Below are 26,117 nucleotides of genomic sequence, written 5' to 3'. Positions count from 1 at the left end.
AAGGTGGTGGTGAGCCGCCTTCTTGAACTGCTGCAGTCCGTGTGATAAAGATTCTCCCACAGTGCTGTTGGGTAGGGAGTTCCAGGATTTTGACCCAGTGACGATGAAGGAACGGCAATATGTTTCCAAGTTGGGATGGTGTGTGACTTGGAGGGGAACGTGCAGGTAGTGTTGTTCCCATGTGCCTGCTGCCCTTGTCCTTCTAGGTGGTAGAGGTAGTGGGTTTGGGAGGTGCTGTTGAAGAAGCCTTGGCGAGTTGCTGCAGTGCATCATGTGGATGGTACACACTGCAGCTACAGTGCACCAGTGATGAAGGGAGTAAATGTTTAGGGTGGTGGAAGGGGAAGTTTTTCTGCTTCATCTTACTCTATCTCTTTTGCAATCCATGGAGCTCTGGCTTTAGTTGCCCTACCTTTCTCTCTCGTGGGAATGTATTTAGACTGTACCTGAACCATCTCCTCCTTAAAGACCACCCATTGTTCAATTACAGTTTTGCCTGCCAATCTTTCATTCCAATTTACCCGGGCCAGATCTGTTCTCATCCTATTGAAATTGGTCTCCTCCAATTGAGTATTTTTACTTTAGATTGGTCCTTGTCCTTTTCCATAGCTATTCTAAATCTTATGATACTATGATCGCTGTTCCCTAAATGTTCCCCCATTGACACTTGCTCCACTTGGCCCACCTCATTCCCCAGAACCAGATTCAGCAATGCCTCCATCCTCATTGGGCCGGAAATGTACTGGTCAAGAAAGTTCTCCGAAAACACTTCAAAAATTTCGCCCTCTCTTTGCCCCTTACGCTATTACTATCCCAGTCTATATTAGGATAATTGTAAACAATTTTACAACACCAAGTTATAGTCCAGCAATTTTATTTTAAATTCACAAGCTTTCGGAGGCTTCCCCCTTCGTCAGGTGAACGATGTGGAAATGAAATCCTCGAAATGAAATCGCATTTATAATTCACAGAACAATGCTTGGTGAGTACAGACAGTTTTTTCAACTGCCCGTTGCCAAGGCAATCAGTGTGCAGACAGACAGGTGTTACCTGCCAGGTCTCACAGAATATACAAATCACCAAAAAAAAAACAACAAACAAAAAAAAAGAGATAGAGAGGTAGAAACATAGAAAAGACAGCAACTGACCCGTTATATTAAAAACAGATAACATTTGTTCGCTGGTGGGGTAACGTGTAGCGTGACATGAACCCAAGATCCCGGTTGAGGCCGTCCTCATGGGTGCGGAACTTGGCTATCAATTTCTGCTCGACGATTTTGCGTTGTCGTGTGTCTCGAAGGCCGCCTTGGAGAACGTTACCCGAAGGTCGGTGGATGAATGTCCATGACTGCTGAAGTGTTCCCCGACTGGGAGGGAACCCTCCTGTTTGGCGATTGTTGCGCGGTGTCCGTTCATCCGTTGTCGCAGCGTCTGCATGGTCTCGCCAATGTACCATGCTCTGGGGCATCCTTTCCTGCAACGTATGAGGTAGACAACGTTGGCCGAGTCACAGGAGTATGAACCATGCACCTGGTGGGTGGTGTCCTCTCGTGTGATGGTGGTATCTGTGTCGATGATCTGGCATGTCTTGCAGAGGTTACCGTGGCAGGGTTGTGTGGTGTCGTGGACGCTGTTCTCTTGAAAGCTAGGTAATTTGCTGCGAACGATGGTCTGTTTGAGGTTGGGTGGCTGTTTAAAGGCGAGTAGTGGAGGTGTGGGGATGGCCATAGCGAGGTGTTTGTCCTCATTGATGACATGTTGAAGGCTGCGGAGAACATGGCGTAGTTTCTCCGCTCCGGGGAAGTACTGGACGACAAAGGGTACTCTGTTGGTTGCGTCCCGTGTTAGTCTCCTGAGGAGGTCTATGCGATTTTTTGCTGTGGCCCGTCGGAACTGTCGATCGATGAGTCGAGCGTCATATCCCGTTCTTACTAGGGCGTCTTTCAGCGTCTGTAGGTGTCCATCGCGTTCCTCCTCGTCTGAGCAGACCCTGTGTATTCGCAGGGCCTGTCCATTAGGATATTAGTATATTAGGATAGTTGAAGTCACCAGTCATCACTATTCTATGGCTCTTGCACCTCTCTGTAATTTCCCTGCAAATTTGCTCCTCTATACCCTTCCCAAAGTTGGTGGCCTATAGAATACATCCAATAGTGTAATGGCACCTCTATTGTTTCTTAACTGTATTCTGTCCTTGACCCCTCAAGGACATCCTCTCTCTCCAGTATTGCAATATTCTCCTTAATCAATACTGTCATCCCCCATCCTTTCTTTCCTTCCCTATCTTTCCTGAACACCTTGTATCCAAGAGTATTTAGTACCCAATCCAGCCCTTTTTTGAATCAGGTCGCCGTTATCGCCACAACATCGTATTCCCATGTGGCTATTTGCACCTGCAGCTCATCAACCTTGTTTACCACGCTTCGTGCATTTATACACATGCACTGCAAACCAGTCTTAGACCTTTTCATATTCTCCCTTAGTATAACCCCACCTAATACTGTACTATTTCTTATTCTAGTGCTATCTTTCTCTCCCAATCCTTTGTGAACCTTGTTTCTCCTTTCCATTGTTACATCCTGGTGCCCATCCCCCTGCCAAATTAGTTTAAATCCTCCCCCACAGCAGTAGCGAACCTCCCTGTGAGGACATTGGTCCCGGCCCTTTTGAGGTGCAACCCGTCCGACCTATACAGGTCCCACTTCCCCTAGAACTGGTCCCAATGCCCCAGGAATCTAAAGCCCTCCCTCCTGCAGCATCTCTCCAGCCACGCATTCATCTGCTCTATATTCCTATTTCTATACTCACTAGCACGTGGCACCGGGAGTAATCTGGAGATTACTACCTTTGAGGTCCTGCTTCTTCGTCTCTTTCCTAACTCCTGAAAATCTTCCTGCAGGACCTCATCCCTCTTTCTGCCTATGTCGTTGGTACAGATATGGACCATGACCTCTGGCTGCTCACCTTCCCCCCTACAGAATCTACTGCAGGCGCTCAGTGACATCCTTGACCCTGGCACCAGGGAGACAACATACCATCCTGGACTCATGTCTGCGGCCGCAGAAATGCCTGTCTGCTCCCCTAACTATAAAATCCCCTATCACTATTGCTCTCCTGGCCTTTCTCCTCCCCTCCTGTACAGCTGAACCATCCATGTGTTGTGGACTTGGCTCTGGCTGCACTCCCCAGAGGAACCCTCTCCCCCATCAGTATTCAGAACCGGTTAGAGAGTGAGATGCACTCAGGGGACTCCTGCACTACCTGCCTGGTCCTCCTTGTCTGTCTGGCGGTCATCCAGTCCCTCTCTGCCTGCACTTTCTTAAGCTGTGGGGTGACCACCTCTAGAAACGTGCTTCCTCTTACCATACTTCATACATCTTTCCAGCTTGATATTCTACAAGAAAGTTATATCTAATATCCCAAACGTTGCATCAAAATTACTGAACCTTACACATGGAAATTATTTATTTTCTTCCTTTTAGCAGCATTCAAAAGAGGTGGCAAAACAAAGAGATCTGAGAAACACAGCGTGGTGTGACTACTGGAAATTAAATAGACAACTGTAATAATCTGTGGTGAAAAACCAGATTGCCCTTCATCTATCAACATTCAGAGTTGTACTTTTCCTATCATTTTCGATTATTGGTTCAAACAGATAGAAGCATTTTCATAGCTTTGTAATTTGACTCCTGCTATTTGTGTCACACGCAGGCCTGGTAGTGGGAGTTGGTGAGCACATCTGATGTCTGCCTAAATCTGCCCTTCAATTACCAGTGCAAACATGATCAATTCTGGCTCTGGATACTGGCCTAGTGAACCCACGTCTTGGGTCGGTTTAATGCCTAGACCAATTTGGAGGCAGTAAAACGTAACCACTCTGCACATTTGTGGCTGCATTCCATTCTGCAGGGCAAAAGGGCTAGGCACAAATTAATAGATATATATGTCTATATGGGGGTTAAATTCGATAACCCCCGAATCTGGGCACAGGCATCACGGTGCGCGATTAACCCGTGCCCGGTGCTTCCGATGTAGGCAGAACGTGAGATTCATGCCGCCTGATCATTACCATGATTTGTACGTTCAGCCAGTGCTACCCGCGCTGTTGAGAGGCTGCACGCACAAGCAGGAGGTCCAAAATGGGGCATGGCCAGCACTAGTTAAAGGCAGCCTGCGCCTCTTAAAGGGGAGGTACACAGTCAATGAGAGCAGTGCAGGATGGCACTGCTCAACGGGCAAGAGAGCGCGCACCAAGGTTCTCGGACGATGCACTGGAAGCCCTCGTGGAGGGACTGGACAAAAGGAGGGCCATCCTGTACCCACAGGGTGGTAGGAGACCCTCCAGGCACCAGCTGCGGCCGAGTAGGTGAATGCCAGGAGCATTGCACCATGCACGTGGTTGAAGTGCCGGAAAAGTTCAATGATTCGACACGAATGGTCAAGGTGAGTGAATGCAAGCGTCAAGTGGCACATCCAACCAACTGCACCACTGCTCTACTCACGACACCCCCCATCACCCACCCACCAACAAACACTGCCCATCCGTACCTAACGCTACACTTACAATGCTGCATCTCACCCACACGTAGTACCACACTTACAGGCCACACAACCACCACTCACACTGGCAGCTATTCAACCATGATAGGCACATCACCCAAACACCTTGCAGGACACTCACTGACACACTCCCCTCTGACTTGCAGGAGAAGGTGGCACATAACAGCCGGCAGCAGGAGAGACCTGAGGGAGGACAGGCACGCCTACATGTCCTCACCCCCATGGAGGAGACTGCGCTGGCCATCATTGGGCGGGCCGTCATTGCGGATGTGGCCACTGGTGGCGCTGCAGGTATTGACGATGATGGTCTCTGCGTACCTAATCCTCCTTCTCGTTTCCCACATCTCCCTCATCCCACAATCTTTTCTGACTCACATGCTGCAGATGCTGTCAGTACGCACGTCTTACTTTCTCCTCTCCCTGCTCCACAACTCAACGCGTCTCCCTTTGTCATTGCAGAAACCCAAGAACTGGAGCCGGCACCGTTCGAGAAGGAGGAGGAGGAGGAGGAAATTGATACTGAAGCCAAACAGTAACTTGGTCTTACACTCGCATCCACCAGCTCAGATACTGACATTGCACGTCCTTTAGAGGCTAGAATAGAGGAGAGATCTGCACATGGTGAGACACCGGGTACAAGTGCGCAGGAGCCGGTGGGGGAGGGGGGGTAACGGATACCACAAATGCCAGCTCGCCAGAGGGTGAGGTCGCTCACTAATTCTGCTGCCGAGGAGTCAGATGATGACTTCGATGGGCCAGGCTACAGAAGAAGGCTGATGGGCGTACACAACCAAATGTTTGGTACACTGGAAAGACAGGCAGAAAGCCTGCACACAATGTCAAGGGGCATGGAGGAATCCAGCTCCAACTTGGCACAGGGCTTTGCGCAGAGCTTGCAGCCCATCCTTACCCACATAGAACGGGTGGTCACCTCCATCAGCACATTTGTAGAACCCACCATGACGAAGACCCTGATGGCTGATGTCACGGCTTCCATTGCAGCACAAATCGATGTCATCAAAGGTCTGCAAGCTACAGTTGCAGCTCAGACTGCTGCAATGGAAGCTCAGACTGCTACTATCGTGGCTCTGGGTACCACTGTGGAACGGGGCTTCCAGGGCGTCACAGCACTCTAGCAATCCATTCTCTAGTTGATCACCAGGATTGCCGTCCAGATGACAGCTCCCACCCCTGCCACTCCTCTGGTGCTCTTGCAGTTGCCTGTCGGCCAGCCAGGCAACAGCTGCAGCCCAGGCCGAGATGGTACAGTCTGAAGCCGGGCCCTCCCAGCCCAGAGCCGCTTAAGGTCGTCACATAAGGTACCACATAAAAGATTACTGCATAAGATAAGAGCTCATGGTGTTGGGGGTAATATATTGGCATGGATAGAGGATTGGCTAGTTAACAGAAAACAAAGAGTCAGGATAAAAGGGTCAATTTCAAAATGGCAATCTGTAACTAGTGGGGTGCCGCAGGGATCAGTGCTGGAGCCTCAACTATTTACAATATACATCAATGACTTAGATGAAGGAACAGAGTGTATTGTGGCCATATTTGCTGATGATACAAAGATAGGTGGAAAAGCACGTTGCGATGAGGACGCAAAGTGTCTGCAAAGGGATATTGACAGGTTAAACGAATGGGCAAAAATTTGGCAGATGGAATATAATGTGGGAAAATGTGAAGTCATCCACTTTGGGAGGAAAAATAAAAGAGCAAAATATTATTTGAATGGAGAAATACTACAAAATGCTGCGGTACAGAGGGATCTGGGTGTCCTTGTACATGAAACAGAAAAAGTCAACATACAGGTGCAGCAGGTAATCCGGAAGGCAAACGGAATATTGGCCTTTATTTCTAGGGGATGGAGAATAAAAGCAGGGAAGTTATGCTACAACTGTACAGGGTGCTGGTGAGACCACACCTGGAGTACTGCGTACAGTTCTGGTGCCCTTATTTAAGGAAGGACATACTTGCATTGGAGGCAGTTCAGAGAAGGTTCACTAGGTTGATTCCGGGTCTGGAAGGGTTGTCTTATGAGGAAAGATTGAACAGGTTGAGTTTCTCATTGGAGTTTAGAAGAATGAGAGGAGATCTTATTGAAACATACAAGATTCTGAGGGGACTCAATAGGGTAGATGCTGAGAGGATGTTACCCCTCATGGGGGAATCCAAAACTAGGGGGCATACTCTCAGAATAAGGGGTCGCCCATTTAAGATGGAAATGAGAAGGAATTTCTTCTCCCAGAGGGTCATGAATCTTTGGAATTCTTTACCCCAAAAGGCTGTGAAGGCTGAATCATTGAATACATTCAAGGCTGAGTTAGATAAATTCTTGATCAGCAAGGGAGTCAAAGGATATGGGAAAAGGTGGGAAAGGAGGTAAAAATCAGATCAGCCATGATCTCATTAAATGGCGGAGCAGGCTCGAGGGGCAGAATGGCCTACTCCTGCTCCTATCTCTTACGGTCTTATGGTCCTCCAAGGCCATCTGCACACTCCCCAATTGAAGGTCAGCAGCCTTCCACCACCCATACTCCAGCCACTGGGGATGCACCTGATAGAAGCACTAGGATATGCACAAAGGTGAATAGTCTCATTTTGTTTTCATCACTTCATATGTTAATTTATAAATGTGAACTTGAATTTGCATCTGGTGGTTTTTATTTCTGTGATGAGCTGAGGGAGGAAGCAATGTGTAATCATATGGAGGGTGATTTGATGGTCATGTGGGAGAGGACGGGTGGGGAGTGTAGGACTGTTGGTGAGTTGTTCACGTTATTGATATCACTCATGGCTCAGGTGAGCACGCAGAGCCCTGGCAGATTGGGCCAGTGTTCCTTGTCTTCCTCCACTTCCCCCTCCATCTCCTCCCGCTCATCCTCAGCCTCTTCCTCCCCCTCTGCCTCCGCCTCCTCCTCCTCTGGCTCAGGGTCGTGCTGGATAATCGGCGGCAAGGACTGTTCCCTCATAATGACGAGGTCGTGCAGCGTGCAGCACACCACGATGAATCTTGACACCCGCTCAGCTGAGTACTGCAGGGTTCCAACACAACGGTCCAGGCAGCGGAAGCATTGCTTCAGGACGCCTATGGTACGATCAATGACGTTGCACATGGCAGCATGGCTCTCGTTGTAGGCCCACTCTGCACGTGTGCGTGTGTTCCTGACGGGGATCGTGAGCCACCTCATGAGGGGATAGCCCTGGTCACCCAGTAGCCAGCCTTTCACTTGCCGAGCTGGTTCAAAGATAGCTGGCATGTTGGACTGCCGCATAGTGAAGACATTGTGACTGCTCTCAGGGTAGCGGGTATTGACCCCCATGATGCATTGCGTGTGGTCATACACCAGCTGCACATTGAGGGAGTGGAATCCCTTTTTGTTCATGTAGATAACCAAGTTAACATGTTGAGCACGCATGGCAAAATGCGTGTAGTCAATGGCACCCTGCAGCATGGGGAAGCCTGCAATACGAGCGAACCCTCGTGTTCGCTCATTCTGCTTCTCTCTATCAAGAGGGAATGTAATGAACCTGTTGCGCATCTCGCATGTGCCTCTGTGACCTCCCTAATGCAGCAGTGCACTGCACACCATGAGATGTTGCACATATCGCCAGCAGAGACCTGGAAGGATCCAGAGCCGTAGAAGTCCATGGTTACCTTCACAGCCACAGGCAATGCTGTCCTTGCCCTGCTCTGAGGCTGTAGTTGTGGCTGCAACAGATGACAGATCTCCATCACAACCTCTTTGGTGAACCTCATCCATCGGATGCACTGATCCTCGCTCATCTGGAGGTAAGAGTGGTGTTCTCTGAAGGCCCTCATTGGATATGGCCTTCTGCTCAGTGGCCTGTGCCTCCTCCTCCTCCTCCTCCTCCTCCTCCTCCTCCTCCTCCCTCTCCTTGCTGCTTGACCTGCTCTGTCTGGCCTCTCTGCATGCTCCCAGTCATGTTCTATGCCCAGCAGGAGCCCTAGCAGACCACCCATGGTTGCCAGGAATCTTGTTGAAACACTGTTGTAAATTACACCAACCATAAGACAGTACTTGGCAAACCACTCTCAAATATACTAGAGCAACTCTCTGCAAGTATAGGAAGCTTCAACAAACACGTCCTATTCTACCAGCAGCAGAAACAATAATCCAGCAACTAACCTGCAACACCTGCATGATCCCTTTAAATAGCGCTGGTGGGAGGTCTTCCTGGCACTCTAAAACACGTTCAGGGGTTCGTGGTTAAGACAATGCGTTGAATGGATCGTTAAGTGCCAAAATGGTGTCTATCACTTTAAATCAGCATTGCACACTGATCTAAAGCATATTGTCCCTACTTTACATGCTGCTGGCGTTTGTTATCTGCACTTGCGTGAAACCCTTTACAAGATGGCGTCCCGCGCACGTAACGCTAGAAGCATGTACGCGCATTCTGGATGACATTTTGGAACTTCAGGAGGCCGCGTAGCGCCGCAACAACGGGCGCTACACTGCCCAATTTCTAGCCCCTTATGTGCAGTGACTGATCACAGTATCCCCATCGCGTGCAAAGAAAAAATACAAAATGCAGCTGCAAGGCTGTCCTATTAAAAAGTCAACAGTGTAAACAGAGCAGCTCCACTCATCAGTATCGTGGGTCATACCAACCATCATAAATCATGTGTGAGATAGGCACGTTTGTACTCCCATTGCACAAACTTAGCAAAGAGAATTTCTACTTAACCTGAACAAATAAAAATGAAATATTCGTTCATTTCAAGGAGCTAGCTGAAGCTCTGTTTAGGAACACTGATAAAACCACTGACAAATGTCTTTGTTAAATCATATCCAGATTAATGGATGTTGAGGAGGGAGCTAAAAGGCTGTAATTTAATCAAGAGGTTCTGAGGATCTCATAAATTGTGAAGGAAAGGCTCAAGCTATCTATTACCATTAGCAGAATTCCAAAATTGAGGAACTATTTCTAACTCTCTCTACATTATCAGTTCGTATCATAGTATCATAGGATGGTACAGCACAGAAGGAGGTTACTTGGCCTATCGTGCTGGTGCCAGCTCTTTGAAAGAGCTGTCCAATTAGTCCCACTAACTTCATAAGTGTATATGAAGTTACTTTATATATACTTTTTAAAAGAAAAATATAGACTGAAGAAGAATGCTGGCTCTTCTTGTTGCAGCTGCTCTGAATTTTGTGTCAAATGCACAGTTTTGTTTGACAGCCTCTCCATTAATCAACTCGTTTGTTCTGTTCCGTTAATGACAGATCAGTGTACTGGCAATTTAACATCATCAAAGAGGTATAATAATGACACACTGATATCTTCACTGTCGGATAACGTTGACATGCGGCTGATAAAAAAAGGATAAATCAGCTTATTTAGTGCAGTAAATTAGCAGGGATATTAGTGCACAGAGAACATCTGTTACATATTATTGCTTTGGCATAAGCGTGATAAATATAAGGCACCAGTTGCATAACCATTTTGGTGTCACATAGCTTACTTTGCCCTCCTGTATCTGAACCACAAAACATAAACAAAGACAAAAATCAAACTAAATTTAAATAAATACAAATTATATTCCAGACATAAATATATCACAACATGATGAAGGATTTGATTCAATATTAGCCTACTTTTAGGGACTGCTATGGTTTGCAGCCTTACTGCTTGTGATCAACCTCACTTGAACAAACATTACAGGGTAGATTTTCCGATGTTTCTCTCTTGAAGCATATTCTACATCATGGAAACTCCAAGTTTTTAAGTGAACTCAGGATCTCTGAGTTTTCTTGGAGTTTCTCGAAGTTCTCCTACTTTAAAATGCTGTGTGTATGCAGGAAACAATTTGAAGCATGTAACTTTCTGCCCTGACTCCCACATAATTATAAAGAAAGAAAAAGCTTGTATTTATATAGCAGCTTTCATAGCATCAGTAAGTCCTGAAGCGCTTCATAGCCAATGAATTACTTTTAAAGTGCAGTCACTGTTGTTATGTAAGCAAATGTGGCAACCAATTTGCATACAAGGTCCCATGAACAGCAAAAGAAAGAAAAAGAATAACCTCAGGGTAGCCCAAAATCCTTCTCAGCCAATGAAGGACTTTTCGAAGTACTGTCATTATTGTAAGGTGGCAAATGTGGCAGCCAACTTGCAAACAGCAAGTCCCACAAATAACAATGAGATAAATGACCAGATATTCTGTTTTAGTGGTGTTGGTTGAGGAGTCATGTTGGCCAGTCTACCGGGAGAACTCCACTGCTCTTCTTCAAATAGTGCCATTGGATCTTTTATATCCACCTAAACAGGTAAACAAGGCCTCAGTTTAATGCCTCAGCTAAAAGACAGCACCTTCAACAATGCAGCCCTCCCACAGTACTGCACTGGACTGTCAGCCTAGATCATGTGCTCAACCCATAATGGTCTACAGCTTCCCAGCCCAATTGGTGCCTGATACAATAGCCTGCTCACAAGATGCTCAAGGTCTCGGTAAATTTATAATTTAAATCAAGGAACTTAAAATGAATAAAACAAACACAAAAACAAAACTAAAAATATTTATTTTAGTTTAAGTTTTCAAAAAAAAGTTTCATTTGTAAATAAATGTACACCCTTCTTCCAAATGAAAGATGGAGAATACAAACATATTTGGACCTGAAAATCCTTGGACTGCTGTGCTGCCATAAATGTACCAAAGCGGGAATCTTGCTCCTGACCCCATTGGAATATCCGGGGTCAGAGTAGAGTCAATTGTTTTAAATATTTTCGGCAGACACCCATGTTAATATGCATATATCTTGGATGCAGGCTAGAGGGGGAAAGGAAGATATGGCACTGAATGACTGCTTGGGGAATATCACTGACAAATGTGATTTGTAAGAAAGTTGGTCTGAAAAACATCAGAAACCGGCATTGAGTCATTGTAGGGGTGGAAGTGGATCCCACCGGGTCTCCAGGTCGATGTCAAGTCAAAGGTCATCCTGCCAGGAGACCCGGTAGGTCCAACTTCCACCCCTACCATGACTCAATACCAGTTTCTTTCTAGTGTAGATATCGCTCAGCAGAAAGGAGACAGGAGCCATAGGAATTACAATGGAAAACATCCCACCCATTCTGGCTCCTTGTCTCAACCTTGGCTCAGTGGTAACACTCTTGCCTTTAAATCAGAAGGTCGTGGCTCCAGGCCGCCAGACCAGAGACTGCAACACACACTGCAATGTAGTACTGAGTGAGTGCTGCACTGTTCAAGGTGCTGTCTTTTTGACGAGATATTAAACCAATGCCCAGCCCGCGCATTATTTTTTAGTTTTTGTGTTTCATGCCCTTGCATTTTCTGAGTTCAGCAACTTTAAATGCAGCAATTAAAATTCAGAAGATGGGAATTTCTCTCTTTCTGTTTTGGAGGAATATCAATAGAGGAAATAAACACAGGCTCATTTACGCCTAGGGTGGATTGCTCACAGTCATCCTTACTCAAACGGCTGTGTCTCTAGATTTAGGCACAGCTCCCAAGTATGTCTGAAGAGATCTGCCTTCCCGCCCCCCCCCCCCCCCAATACTTCATCAAGGAGGCAGTAACGGAGTTATGCTGGCTCCACCAGCCTGAACCTTAAACGAGATCACTGACAGGGTCAGCTCTGCTGGTAACTGTGAAGGTGACCAGATGCAACTGGATCATTCCTGAGGGATATTTGCCAAATTAGTCAATCAGCATTGCACTGATGCATACTGCAGGTGGCAGAGTTTGCCAGGGTGAACTCTTTCATCATTTCCCCATGGAAAGCTGCCAGTTATTTAGAGGGCACTGCACATCTTCCACATGGCAGGTTTCCTCAATGTGCAAAATATAGTGGATGGCACACATATAGCCATCCAGGCCCTTACCACCAATTCCATGGCCTTCATGAGCAGAAAGGGTTCCAGTCCATTAAAGTTTGTGACCACAATATTAGGCGAGTTAGTGCCTGTCACCATGGTAAAAGACATGGCGCTTTCATTTTATAGCAGTTTACATGCTACCATTATTTGAAGGAATTAGACTGGAGGGATGGCTCCTCAGTGACCAACAATACCCTATTCGGCCCTAGCTCAAGACCCGCTTGAGACAACCATAAGCAAGAGCCAAACAGAAATATAATGATGCACGTGTCCACCAGGAGCATGGTGGAATGGCCATTGGAATGTCGATAAAGAGGTTCATATATGTGGATAATTTGGGGGGAGGTTGCTATCTTGCCCAACCAAGATATTAAAGATCATAGCAGTGTGTTAAATGTTGGACTATTTTACCATACAGGGGGGTGTTATCGTGGAGCAGGTGGAAGAGGACATCCAGCCACAATGTTGGCAAAGTAGGACACTGAGATTGAGCCAGAAGAAATGCCTCCTGATCCTCCATTGCAGCCAGGAAAATCTTCCAGTGGACTCTTAGCAACAAGACTTTCCACTAAGTGCCTGATCCACCCAATGCACAAACAGTCCTGTCCCTATGTACATTGGCCCAGTAACTATCCCCAATCTCAATTACCATGGATACCAATGTGTTACTCTGCTACCTTATTCTGCTCCAAGAGCAGTTAACCCTCTGGAAAAAATTTGAAATAAAATCCATCCAATTTATTTCTCTAAAAGTGAACTGTGCCTGTGAGATCCAGCCTTAACTGAAGCTATTTACTCTAATCCCATTTCCCTGCCCTTTCCCCATATCCTTTTATATTCTTCCAATTCAAATACGTATCTAGTGCCCTTTTCAATTATGTTATAATCTCTGCTTCAAGAGCCAGTTGTGCTTTTTGCATTTTACGTTCTAATAACTTTTTGTTTGTAAAATATCTGCTAATTTCTCCCTTTGTTCTTCTAGTGAGAATTCTGAGTCTATGCTCCTTGTTACCAATTCGACAACCAGTGGAAACAATCTTTCACTACTTACTCTCTTAAAGCCTATCATAATTTTGAAAATCTCCATTAGATCTCCCCTTAACCTCCTCTGATTCAATGAATAATGCCGCAATTCTTTCATCATTATTGCAACTTCTCATTTCTGGTATTGTTCTAATGAACCTTCACTGTACACTTTCCATGGCTCTAATATCTTTCCTACAATGGGATGCCCAGAACTGTGAGATGCTCCAACTATGGCCTAACCAATGTTATGCACAAATTCAACGTCAATACCTCGCTTTAGTGTAGAAAGGGGTAGCAAGAGGGGAAAAAATATACGAGGGCTCCGGCTCCTGGTCACCATGCAGTGATCATGGCTGGAAAGTGTATTGAGTGGATGTCAGATGAGTTTGGGTGAGGCTTGGCTGTAATATCTTCTCCCCCACCGTGATTAAATAATTTGCCAACACTCTCTGTCAAAGCTCACTTATGAATAATGATTACTTGGCATCATGTCCCACTGTAAGCCACAGAGAAAAAAAAAGGAAAAAAAAATTTTAAAAAGAGGAAAAATATTTAAACTGCTCGCATTCTTTAGTTACTATGTTCTCACATGTGTATGCTGGAAATATTTATTTCTAAATGTTATTACTGTTCAAGTCTTTTTTTGCTTTCTTTCTTCCTCATTCTCCTATTTGCTTTTCTTGTTTTTCGTTCCTTATCTTTACTCACACATGCATTCCTTTACTTGAATGACAGGCTCCCAGCTTCCACAGTGCACTGGAAACATTAAGTTGCTAAGATATTTTTAGGACATTGGCAACTGCGTAAGTTGTTGACTTCACAAAATTATTCCCACGTCCATACTTGGCTGAAGATGCCCCTAAAATTCCCTTCCTTCTGTAAAATATGCAAATCTTTATGGAACTCAGCTGCATTTCAGAGTATGTATTTGTTAACAACCAGTATAGATGGATGACATATCATGCTTATTGTGAGGTAAGGTCCTTTATCCTTCCTAGGATGGAATGTTTCATCGTCACCTAGACATCTGAATATAAATGGCCAAAACCCATCAGAGTTGAAGCTGATAGAATAAACTGTGAATTGACCCAGGACTCCCCTTGTAAATCTCTCGATTGTGAGTGGAGTAGTCTTAAGGCTCACTCCTCACCTGATCTCAGGCTCCTGTCTAATGTTTCGATGTCTTCCAGGAACATCAAAATCTGTCTTTATTTAACACAGCCACTTTTAGCAGCATGTATTTTGTGTTACATCACAACTACGTATTTACATAATGACTTGGTGTTGACTGATGCTGAGGCCACTTGAAGCCACTAAAAGCTATGAATGAGGTAGATAAAAGGCATGAATTTTAAAATCCATTTACTTTACCCCGATACAATCTGGAGCTCTTTCTTAAACATACAATTGAGCAGGTAATTTTATCCAATGTTTTCAGAGTAGTATTAGTAATACTAATTTTATATTATTGCTGACATTTGTCTAAGGTTACAACCATGTGGTATGGTAGCAGAATACCCTTTACACAAATTGAATAATGGTGGAGAGACTTCCATCAACATGTAATGAACCTGAATTTAATTTAGCACAAATCATTTGTAAAAGGAATGAATATTAAAGATTTATTTTAATTTTAAATTTCATTCCAAGTGAACTGTGCTTATTGCTTGCCTTTTTACAGCTTTTAAATCAGTAAAAGATGTATTTTCACACTCTGCCCATTCACCCTTCTAGCTAGTTCCACTGCCCTTTATTGTCTTAATTTCTCCAATATTTACACAGCTTTTTCTATATACATGTTCCCATTTTTCTAGCTTTTCAGCCTCTCCCTTTAATGGTGTTTTTGAGACCAGTGTCTGCTTTAGAAGGGTACAAACTAGCAGTTTCACACTGCAATTTGTTGAGGCAAGCAAGGCCCTGTGCATCTGTACTTACAAAATGCACAGAGCTTCACTTACCAACCTGCAAACATCTAAATACTGTAAAACAGAAATATATCACATAGTTTATTTCAGATTATTTGGGGTCCTTAACCTCTTCATCTACAACTTGAACCCAAGACTGTATGCAACTCCTTTTCTAGTGCAGTTTTCTTTATTTGTTCTCAGGATGTGGGCAACATTGACAAGGCCATATCTATTGCCCATCCCTGGTTGCCATGGGACTTCTCCTTGAACCGCTGTAGTCCTTGTGGTGATGGTACTCCCACAATGGTGTTAGGTAGTGAATTCCACGATATTGACATGGTGTTGATGAAGACAGGGCAATATATGTCAGGTCAGGATAGTGTGTGACTTGGAGGCGATGGTGTTCCCATGACATTGCTGCTCTTGTCCTTCTCAATCTGCATTTTGTTGCTAAATACACAAAAGATCCATTACACAATTATAGCTTGCCTTTACTCTTTTGGAAATAGGTATTTCAGGATTCTCCATAGCCCCCATACTCGAGACAGAACTACAATCCAGCTGTCATTGATTTTTACTGCCCTATATTGGAATTGTTTTACCATTTCCTCTACTGCTGCAGTTGTACATATATAGTCTTCATCTTGATCATCTGTCTCTACAATGTGCAGATGTTTCTTTTCCTGTCCTTTTGTCTTGCACTTGGAACTAAAATTATTTTTAAAGCACACTGTCTGAACTTTGGACACCGATTCTTATCCCGAGAATGTTTGTCTCCATAAAATTGGCACTCAATCAATTCACCTCTAATCATCTTGGACTTCTGTTTGCTGTGTTTCCTACCAGGTAATTTATTCTCAGCTCTTTTTTTTGCCTAAAAGCATGGACAGTTTCATTATTACTGAGCTGCTTCTTAAAGGCTGTAACTGCTTTTCCTACCTCATCAGCTTTCTTGTAGTTATAAGGAAGCCAGTGATATTCTGGACACATTTGTAGGACTAGTCAACCTGTACACAGTGCAGGCATTCTGGTTAAGTTAAAAGGGTTAATCCTTGATTTATGGGATATCCTAGATATAAACAAAGGCTTTAAATATCCCAAAAATCACCAGATTTAGAGTGGTGCCAATTTCAAATAGGGTCTGATTGAGACTGCAGACTAATAGACTAGTTAATGCATTGTGGTGCTCAAACAAGTAAGGTTAACAAGCTAGGAAGAATCTTAAAAAACATTTGATATCAGAAACTTGTCTTCCTTATCATAATTTAAGTATTTGAAAGAGGAAAGAAGTGTAACACTTAGTTAGAAACCTGTTCCTGATCAAACTAATTAAACCAAGCAACTTGTATCTGTCCAGTTGAATGACACTTGGAAAAGGATATATGTAATTGGATTGATCATCTTGGTTGGCCACTAAAGGTGTCGTCTTGAGTGGGATTTCCTTTGTGATAGCTAAATTAGTCAAGGTCATGTTTTCCTACCCAGATGGTCAGTTTTCAGAAAGCCTCTAAACTGATAGTTTAAGAGTAGAAGTTGTAAGGTTAAGAAAGGTTAACTGTTTAAATGAACAGAGTAAACTTAGCTTAATAGCCTAATTATCTGCACCAGAGGGAAAAATACATGGAAACAACATGGAAGCCAGGTTAGTTAAGCTAGTATGAGAACAAGACAACCAAAAAAGGCGATGACTAGTGACAATAACGCACAAGTGACCCTAGAGGTGAAATTCAAGCATTCCTGAGGAAAACAGAACTACTTCCCACCACAGCAGGCCAACTACTACAAAGGACAAAGTTATACATGTTATACTTTCCTGCCCAACCTTCAGCTTGCATGCTGGACAGAAGCAGCATACCCCACATGCACCCCTGGCACAGGCTCTCCTCCTGGCAAGGCTTATCACCAGAAGGCAGGAAATTTGTGCATAGCTGTATGTTGGGCCTCTAAATTTGAGGCCACTATGGAGATCAGCAACCCAAAGGCCCCAATTGCCTACAAACATTCTGAAGGGGCATGATGTTACAAATAACTTTAGTTACTCTTCTGGAAGATATACTTACTGCAGGAATCCCTGTAGATACTCAGGTTGGCAGTGATCTGGAGATATGCCATAGCACCATGTTTCACTGAGTGTCCTTGCATTGGACTTCCCAATGAATGCACCCCTCCCATTTCATTAGTGCAGACCAGGCTCTGCTTCCCCAGAGAAGCCAATGAAATCCCAGGCAAATTAAAAGGGGTAGAGATCTAGTGAAATGGGTCTCCGCCCCTTTTTTTCTGACCTTTGTACCTGAGGAAATGGGTGTTCCCCTGGAGCAAGGGTCAGGAAAATCTTCTGTTAAATCACAAAGGGTATCCTGGGTACTGGAACTTGCTAGTGACACGTTAAATGCAGACTGTAAACTTACTCTTGCTGAATTGTACTGTAATCCTAAACATTGCATGGGTCATTATTATACTGTTACTAAGAAAAGCCAGCTAATGTTGGGATATTGTGATAAATTCAAAGTACTGTCATACCTATGATGATTTACATTCTATTGATTGATAGTAAATATCCAATTACTTTACTGTAATGCTCAATATTTAATTTGTGATGATTGTAATTGTGTTAGCATATATGTTGTTAAATAAAGTTGTGTTAATTAATGTACCTTAGTGTCTGACTTCATTTTTTATGACTCTTGCATTAATAGTTAATTATCCTTCACTCAGTTTTGTGCTGCAGTCTTATGATTGATTTGTCTTGGGTAACTATTGATAATTTGAACTAGGTTATGTTGTGGGACAGTCCAGAGCAAGTTAATTAAACATCTTATCAAGCTTCAACATTTATTATAGATCTCAATCCAATCTTCCAATGTGTATGCGTTGGGAAAATTAGAAAATATTCATCTGATATTCTTCGACTAATATAGATTATATATTGGAATTTCCATTACAATATTTTTTATATCCTGTGTGGAATTTAGCATTCATCTATCCAACATGCATTGTGCACAGATCAGTTTACTACTAACAAAAAACTAAAATCTGCACCAGATAATTCAAACGTCAAATCTAAATCGAAACAGCAGTAAATAACTGAGAAGACCAGTGTAAGAAGATTAGGATAAAGTGAGGAGGGAGTGAGCAACTCAGGCATTCTCCTCTGTGTTCAAGTTAAATAGGCAATAATAAATGACAAGACCTGCATTTATCAGGAGTCCTACCACATGAGGGTTTGTTTATCACAAGGCAAAACAAGTGTTACTGTGATGAATAACCTGACACAGGTACAGCCGTTGTGCACCCACACTAAAATACAATATTACAAACTTAGATGCATATAAAAACATATTTTATTTGCATTTAAACAGAACTGAACATTTTGAAAGAAAAAGCAGAGGAACCACTGCAAGATAAGACATGGAAAGAACAATTAGAGTTTGAATAGAAAATTCAAAATGAATGCTCTGCTTGTGTATATTGGGCTTTTGCAATGATGATTCATCTGTGATCTAATTATAGAACTATTCACAGCCACAGGGAATGTAAACATATAGGAATTGTGAAAAATCAATTACACATCTAATAAGTGTTTTATTATTCAATTACTTTAAGTATGATCAGAACCACAAGTGTAATTCCACATTCATGGCTGTCCATTATCCGTTTCAGGTTTGTCACCGCTGAAACACGTTTGTCTTCAAAAATGTAACACACTGAGTAACTTTCATATCCCTTTTATTGCCATCATAGAGTGGGAATATATAAATGTGACAAGCAGTAAGGTATATACAGTACACCTTTTCCAGAACTCAATAATCTGTTGACAGTCAGGGGCCGGTTTTCGTATACAAATGTGAGTCAATTTTAAATGAACAGGAACTATTGCAGATCCTTCCCAGAATGGGAAGGTGTTAATAGCACTCAATTTCCCAGGGTAAGCTGATTTTTAGAATCATTTACAGGTCCAAGTGCAGATGCAGATGGGTGGAGGGAGCATAGTATAGTTGGGAGGGGATAATTGCTTGTCAGTGAAATTTAAAGGGATAGGGCCAATTAAAAGGGAGTGTCAAAAACTCTGAAAGCTTTTCAAAGGCTGAAAAGGGATTCTACTCCAATAACAATCTTTGCAATGCCTCAAGTGGCAGGAGGACTAAGAAGTGCCAGTTTAAAATGAAGGGAATGGAAACCAAGGTGTAGGCATGAATCTGTAGGCAAACAATTGAGGAGCGGAGCACCCTGTTTAATACTATACGCAGTACCACTGGCAGCAACGTATACTGTGATTGAGATGCTTTCGAGCAAGCATCTACCAACATGGTTAGCCAGACATTCACGTGCCTTAGTGGTACCATTGGGCCTGCTGTCCTAGCTTCATTTGGGAATAGGAGCTTCTGCCTACACTAATTGTCTGCCAAAGAAAGAGATATTCACCTCTTCTGCAGATGTGGATGTGCAGGTACTTACAGATGGGCACACAGCACCTCTTGTGCAATCTGACTTGCCTAGTATCCCTTCATAAGTCCTCCTCCAGTCTCCTCAGATAGGTGGATGTGAGGTTATTAATTTTGGTAGGAAGAATAAAAAACAGAATATTTTTTAAATGGTGAGAAGCTATTAAATGTTGGAGTTCAGAGAGACTTGGGTGTCCTCATACAAAAAACACAAAAAGTTAGTATGCAGGTACAGCAATTAGGAAAGCAAATGGCATGTTGGCCTTTATTGCAAGGGGGTTGGAGTGCAAGAACAAGGAAGTCTTACTACAATTGTGCAGGGCTTTGGTGAGGCCTCACCTGGAGTATTGCATACAGTTTTGGTCTCCTTATCCAAGGAAGGATATACTTGCCCTAGAGGCGGTGCAACGAAGGTTTACTAGATTAATTCCTGGGATACGGGATTGTCTTATGAAGAGAGGTTGAGTAGAATGGGCCTATACTCTATGGAGTTTAGAAGAATGAGAGGTGATCTCATTGAAACATATAAGATTCTGAGGGGGCTTGACAGGGTAGATGCTGAGAGATTGTTTCCCCTGGCTGGGGAGTCTAGAACTAGGGAGCATAATCACAGGATATGGGGTCAGCCATTCAAGACTGAGATGAGGAGGAATTTCTTCATGCAGAGGGTTGTGAATCTTTGGAATTCTCTACCCCAGAGGGCTGTGGATGCTGAGTCATTGAATATATTCAAGGCTGAGATAGATAGATTTTTGGACTCTAGGGAAATCAAGGGATATAGGGATCGGCAGGAAAGCTGAGTTGAAGTCAAAGATCAGCCATGATCTGATTCAATGGCCGTATTGCCTACTCCTGCTCCTATTTCTTACGTTCTTATGTTGTTATATTAAGTCCTGTTCAGCTGTGCGAGGTTAGGACTGTGCATTGGCTGAAGCGGGGAGTTCGAAAATACCACCGGCTGCTTCAATTCAGCATTACACATTGATTTACATCATAATCTCCCACTTTACATGCTGCCGACTGTCGTTAGACCACCTTTACCAAAATGGCGTCCTGCGCACTTCACATCGCAAGTGTACACGCATATCTTGAATGCCATTTTCGTGGCTTAGGAGTCCGCATAGCGCCTACAAAATGGGCGCTACACGGTTCAATTTCGTCCCCAGCGTGTGCTACAAAGAAAGATAAGGGATATATGTTTTATAGTTTCCTTACTAAGCAAGTTAGATACAGTGCCTGCTGGGTAAGGGAGGTGCTGCTGTGTTAATTTTGTAGCTTCAACAGTAATTAGATGACTACTACATATCCATTTTATATTTTGAATAAATAAGTGTTTATCAAAGCTTCATACAATTATGTACTATCCACTTAAACACTGTGCATTTGTATGTGTTCTGTTGTATAGATACCATGAGGAGCATTGTACCAAGTTAGGTTTATGCTGCTTAAACTAACAAGTGTTCAGATAAGAACCATGTGACCTCATTCACCTTTGTGAAAGCCAGCCAAGCCCACAATGGTTTAATTGTAAACAATTTTACAACACCAAGTTATAGTCCAGCAATTTTATTTTAAATTCACAAGCTTTCGGAGGCTTCTTCCTTCCTCAGGTGAACGTTGTTGGAACAACGTTTCCAACAACGTTCACCTGAGGAAGGAGGAAGCCTCCGAAAGCTTGTGAATTTAAAATAAAATTGCTGGACTATAACTTGGTGTTGTAAAATTGTTTACAATTGTCAACCCCAGTCCATCACCGGCATCTCCACATAATGGTTTAATTGTCAGCATTGAATGGAGGTGGGGACATTCTAAATCTACACGTAGCAGAAGCGAGTAGTAAGCTATAGGCATAGTGGAGCAATGAGTGGCTAATTGATTTTTGTCCTTTTTTAACATGCCTGCTTTTCCCCTTTGTTGAATATCCTTTTCAATTTTACATCCTTCTGTAATTAATCAGCTGCAAAAATATTCTCTACAAATTCAAATGTTCAATATATAAATGTAATAATTATTGTTGTAATAATTATTATTATAAATTAAGTCCATTTGGAAAATTCCACCCCTTTTCTCCACTCCCCTCCTGAATGTGTGGACTCCTTGATGATACACTTTTATAGGTGCAAATCACTCTCTGATATCTCACCCAATTGGCCATTCTTAATGTGTAAGCCTAGATAGTGAATATCCACAGATTATTCAAATATATAAGCCGTCACTGCTCTCACCCGATATCCACATGTGCACTAGACAATGATCAGGAGCAGGAATTCTGATTGATTCCCCGCCACCTACCCACAGCCCTGGGACATTGAGGTCAATTGTAATTCCCTGCTGCCGCCCATGCTGAGATCAGTGAACACATCTTAGACCATTTTCAACTTTGTTTTCTGGCCTAGCAACAATTCCATATTCCTCAACTCACTGTTGAACTAGGAACCTGTCCCTCTCTTATTGTAAGTGTCTTACTTAAGTCTGCATTCACTGTGCTAATTGGCCGTCTGTTCCATAGATTTATCCCAATTCAGTACAAAGACCTTCTCCATATTCATTTGTTATGTGTAAGCTTTGTTCAATTGCTAACACTCTTGCTTCTGAGTTATGAAGGTTGTGGGTTCAAATCCCACTGCAACACTGAGCACATTATCTAGGTTGACACTTCAGTGAAGTACTGAGGCAATGTTACATTGTTGGATGTGCCATCCTTCAGATGAAATGTTAAACCAAGATTCTGTCGGCCTGTTCAGATGAATATTAAAATCCCATGGTACTATTTGAAGAAGAACAGGGTGTTCTCCAGGTGTCCTAGCAAACAAATGAACACAGATTAACTGGCCATTCATCTCATTTGTTGTTTATGGGACTTTGCTGTGCACAATTTAGCAGCTCTATTTGCCCAAATAATATTTGCTGCACTTCAAAGCTAACTCCTAATCATGCAACAAAGGTAAATGGCTGCCACCTTCTTGCTGGATACCAGGCCTCCATTTTTCAGCCCATCTGCACAGGACAGCAATATGGTTTTACATTGCAGGTCTTTATGGGTCACTTGCCACAGCTAGAATCGTAAAATTGCTAATGCGACTTATGAGGAAGTACACATGTGAAAGATTTACACCCACTCAGTTGTGCTGGTCTTGGTGACAGTGATCTGAATCTGTCCTGTAGTATAAGCAGGGTGAATCCAGAACAGCAGCAGACCATCATATTTGTGCAACATTTGTACAATATAAATTTGATATAATATATGGCAGTCCTAAATTATTTGTTTTATCAGCAACTTTATTATGATACACAACTCAATGATCAAAACGTGAAATAATTCATCACCGGACAATCATTATTCATTCATTAAATATAGCAAATCTCACCTGTCAGAATTCAATTTTTAAGGCACAAAAGCACAGTACGTTGAGTGTGAACACCCTGCCCTCAATGTGTTGAAGGAGCCACATGACAGTGGATTAATATACATCAGAAGACAAAAATAAAGCTGTTCCATTCATGCAAAATTTATTAGGCTCAATTATGATGCAGCCTAATGATATGATTATTTATTCATAATTCTTCCATCAACACAGCTCAACGGTTTCTCGCCAGGGGCTGTTACTGAAAACAAGTTGTATATGGAAGCTTTCAGGATTCATTAAAAGAAATTTGAAACAAAAGTGATAAAAAGTAGAAAGGTGAGAAAATGAAAACGGTTAAAAAAAAATTAAGATTCAGTCTGGAGACAATTAATTTGTCAACTCCAAAGGTGGACTTATCATTAGTGATATTTGGCAGCTTGTGTTACCTAGGAAAGGGCTTAATTTTTTTTTGATAAATTGTAGTTCAGTGCACCTGTTGATTTTCACAGCCCTGCATGTGTTCTAACTAACAGCTTATTATAATGTCATTTCTGAAGGCAGCATTTCAAATATCAGATTTTTGCCTTTTATTTTTTCTACTTTTTTCCTTTCTCTTCTGATACTTTTAGGAAATATTTTTTCCTTTTAGTTGTGGAGAAGATGGTTCACAGCCCATCTCATTTGATTTTCCTATCATTCCCTCACCAATGTAGAAACCTTATCAGTGAGATGTTTTCACCTCTTGCTGGTTTTATCTATGACGATTTTTATCTCTCTCTTGAAATTAAAAAATTACCCTCGGGAAAGTTCACAAAAAATTATATATGAGCATTAGCCTGATGTCTGGTAGTTTCCAAGTCCAACAACATTGAAATTTACCAGCATTGATTATTTTAGTTTCATTCACCAACTATCTTGTGGTGAATGTGTTCATTTGCAGAATACTACAGCACAAGAAAATGTGGGATATACAAAAATAAAATAAGAAATTCAAGTCTATTTAAACTTATTGCTTGAACTTAGGAACATCCAAATATCAGAGAAAGACCCATACATGCAAGTTTTTGTGAGTTTGAGTTTCCCTGGAGTAATCCTTTAAATAAATTAGTGATAGTCCACATAAATTGTAGACAGCCTGCTGAAAACAGCAAAATTGATTGGCTAAGCACATTTTTTTCATTCCGTGCTTTCTTTTGTAGTATGACAGCTAGAAGCATTGGAGCTGCCATGTTTACTGGTCAAAACAGCTCCTGTGGCCTCATCGTTTATTCAGTGCATGATGGCCATTTATTGCCTCATAAACTCAGCAGCTCTGAAGTATCTCAGTTAAGCTAAGCACAATTGAAGATGGTTAATGGTTGCACTGTTAATGGGAATGCTCAGAATGCTTTGCTCTGCCACCAGTTAATTCCATATACAATCCACAATTTACAATTAACATGAACAATTGAATGAAGGAAATGTTCACTACATACAAGACAGTTCATATTAAGGAGCATTTACTTTAGTTACAGGACCACAGAATACTAATTTAAATTAATTGGGGAATAAACATTTATAACATAACAATATTTTTTGACTTGGGTACATAAATGCTATCGCAGTCTACAAAGAGTTGTAAAGCAAGTCTTGCCAAAAGATCCAATTTTAAAAATCAAACTGTAAAAAAATAATCAAACTATTGTAAAATATTAGCACTAACTTTTAAAAAAATCCAGTTTATAATTTTTTAAAAATGCTTTCTGCTTAAATAATAAGTGCAGGCTCCCATGATCACTCAGGAGAAAAATGCCAGTCTTGAGTTTAAAATTACAATATTAACATAATTAAGATGCTAATATGATTAGAAAAAAATGCTCTTTGCAAACACTCAGGCACCTGATTGCGGCACTTGCTTTATAAGCCTTTGAAGACTGTGGTATAATTTCTGTACCCAAATCAAAGGGATAAGAATCAGTCCATCATCCGCCCTGCTTGCTTGCTCCCTCACTTCTGCCACGTACAAATCAGCAATCAAAAATAAATTAAAAAGGCTCTCCAATGCTATTGGTGTGGCATTCAGGTTTGATCCCTCTTCTGTGCTGAGTTAGCTGATCTCAGATGGAAAGGAAATGAACTTATCTTCTGTGTTTATATGAGAGACAAGATAAGATATTTCATCAAAGAAAATTAGTTTTTGATACCAGTGGTAACTAACCTTAATTTTCTCTGACTCAGACATCACAATCTGCTCCATCCAAAGACTGATTCCGACATGGTATTGGCAAGTATTATTGGAATAATATGAATAACATTTAACTTTGTGCCATCCATTGTCTGATAAGTCTATTTTTGATATAAACTATCATCTTCTTTACTATTTTATTACATATAGACTCATTGGGCTCAATTTTAAAATCAAATTGCGGGTGCGTTGGGGGCGGGAGGGCTGCGAAAATGGCAAAAATCCTGAGCGGATTCGGAAGCCGGCCCCAACCTGCCGACTTCCGGGGTTGCCACAGACGCACCTGTGTGCGCGCTTCACGAATCCGGAAATCCCACCGGCAATTAAAGCTGGCGGGAATATAGTTAAAGAGCCAAATGTACCTCATTGAGGTACTTAAGGTACTTTATTTCTGAAACCAGGCATGAAGGGCTGGATCAGGCAAAAATGAACAAAATAAATTAAATCAAAAACCATTGCACAAAATTAGAAAACAAAATAAACCTACCTTTCCATCCTGCTCTGATGTCTGATGTCTCCCTCTCAGCCCCCGATGAATCCCTCTCCAATGTCCCTCTCCCCCCCGATCTCCCCCTCTCCCCCCCGACCTTCCATTCTCCCCCACCCCGATCTTCTCTCCGCCCCCCCCGCCCCGATCTTCAGCACCCTCCACTCTCTGTTCCAGCGCCGAGTGACGTCTCTCTCTCTCTCTCTCTTTCTCTGCCCCCCCCCCCTGCAACCGTGTTGCAGCTCCTGTCGGCAGCCA

The 26,117-nt window shown here is 42.7% G+C and overlaps 2 protein-coding genes across 2 annotated transcripts in view; one reads left to right on the top strand and one right to left on the bottom strand.

The window, feature by feature from the left end:
• Positions 1-26,117, top strand: part of rpl15 (ribosomal protein L15) — a 499,976-nt gene that overhangs the window by 255,242 nt on the left and 218,617 nt on the right. The window lies entirely within an intron of this gene.
• On the bottom strand, positions 7,359-8,102 carry LOC137332149 (putative nuclease HARBI1). The gene has a single exon (XM_067995860.1). The coding sequence runs from the start codon at positions 8,100-8,102 to the stop codon at positions 7,359-7,361; it is 744 nt and encodes a 247-aa protein (XP_067851961.1).

Source organism: Heptranchias perlo, chromosome 2, assembly GCF_035084215.1.
Source record: "Heptranchias perlo isolate sHepPer1 chromosome 2, sHepPer1.hap1, whole genome shotgun sequence".
Taxonomy (NCBI): domain Eukaryota; kingdom Metazoa; phylum Chordata; class Chondrichthyes; order Hexanchiformes; family Hexanchidae; genus Heptranchias; species Heptranchias perlo.
This window is presented reverse-complemented; position numbering and strand designations above follow the sequence as displayed.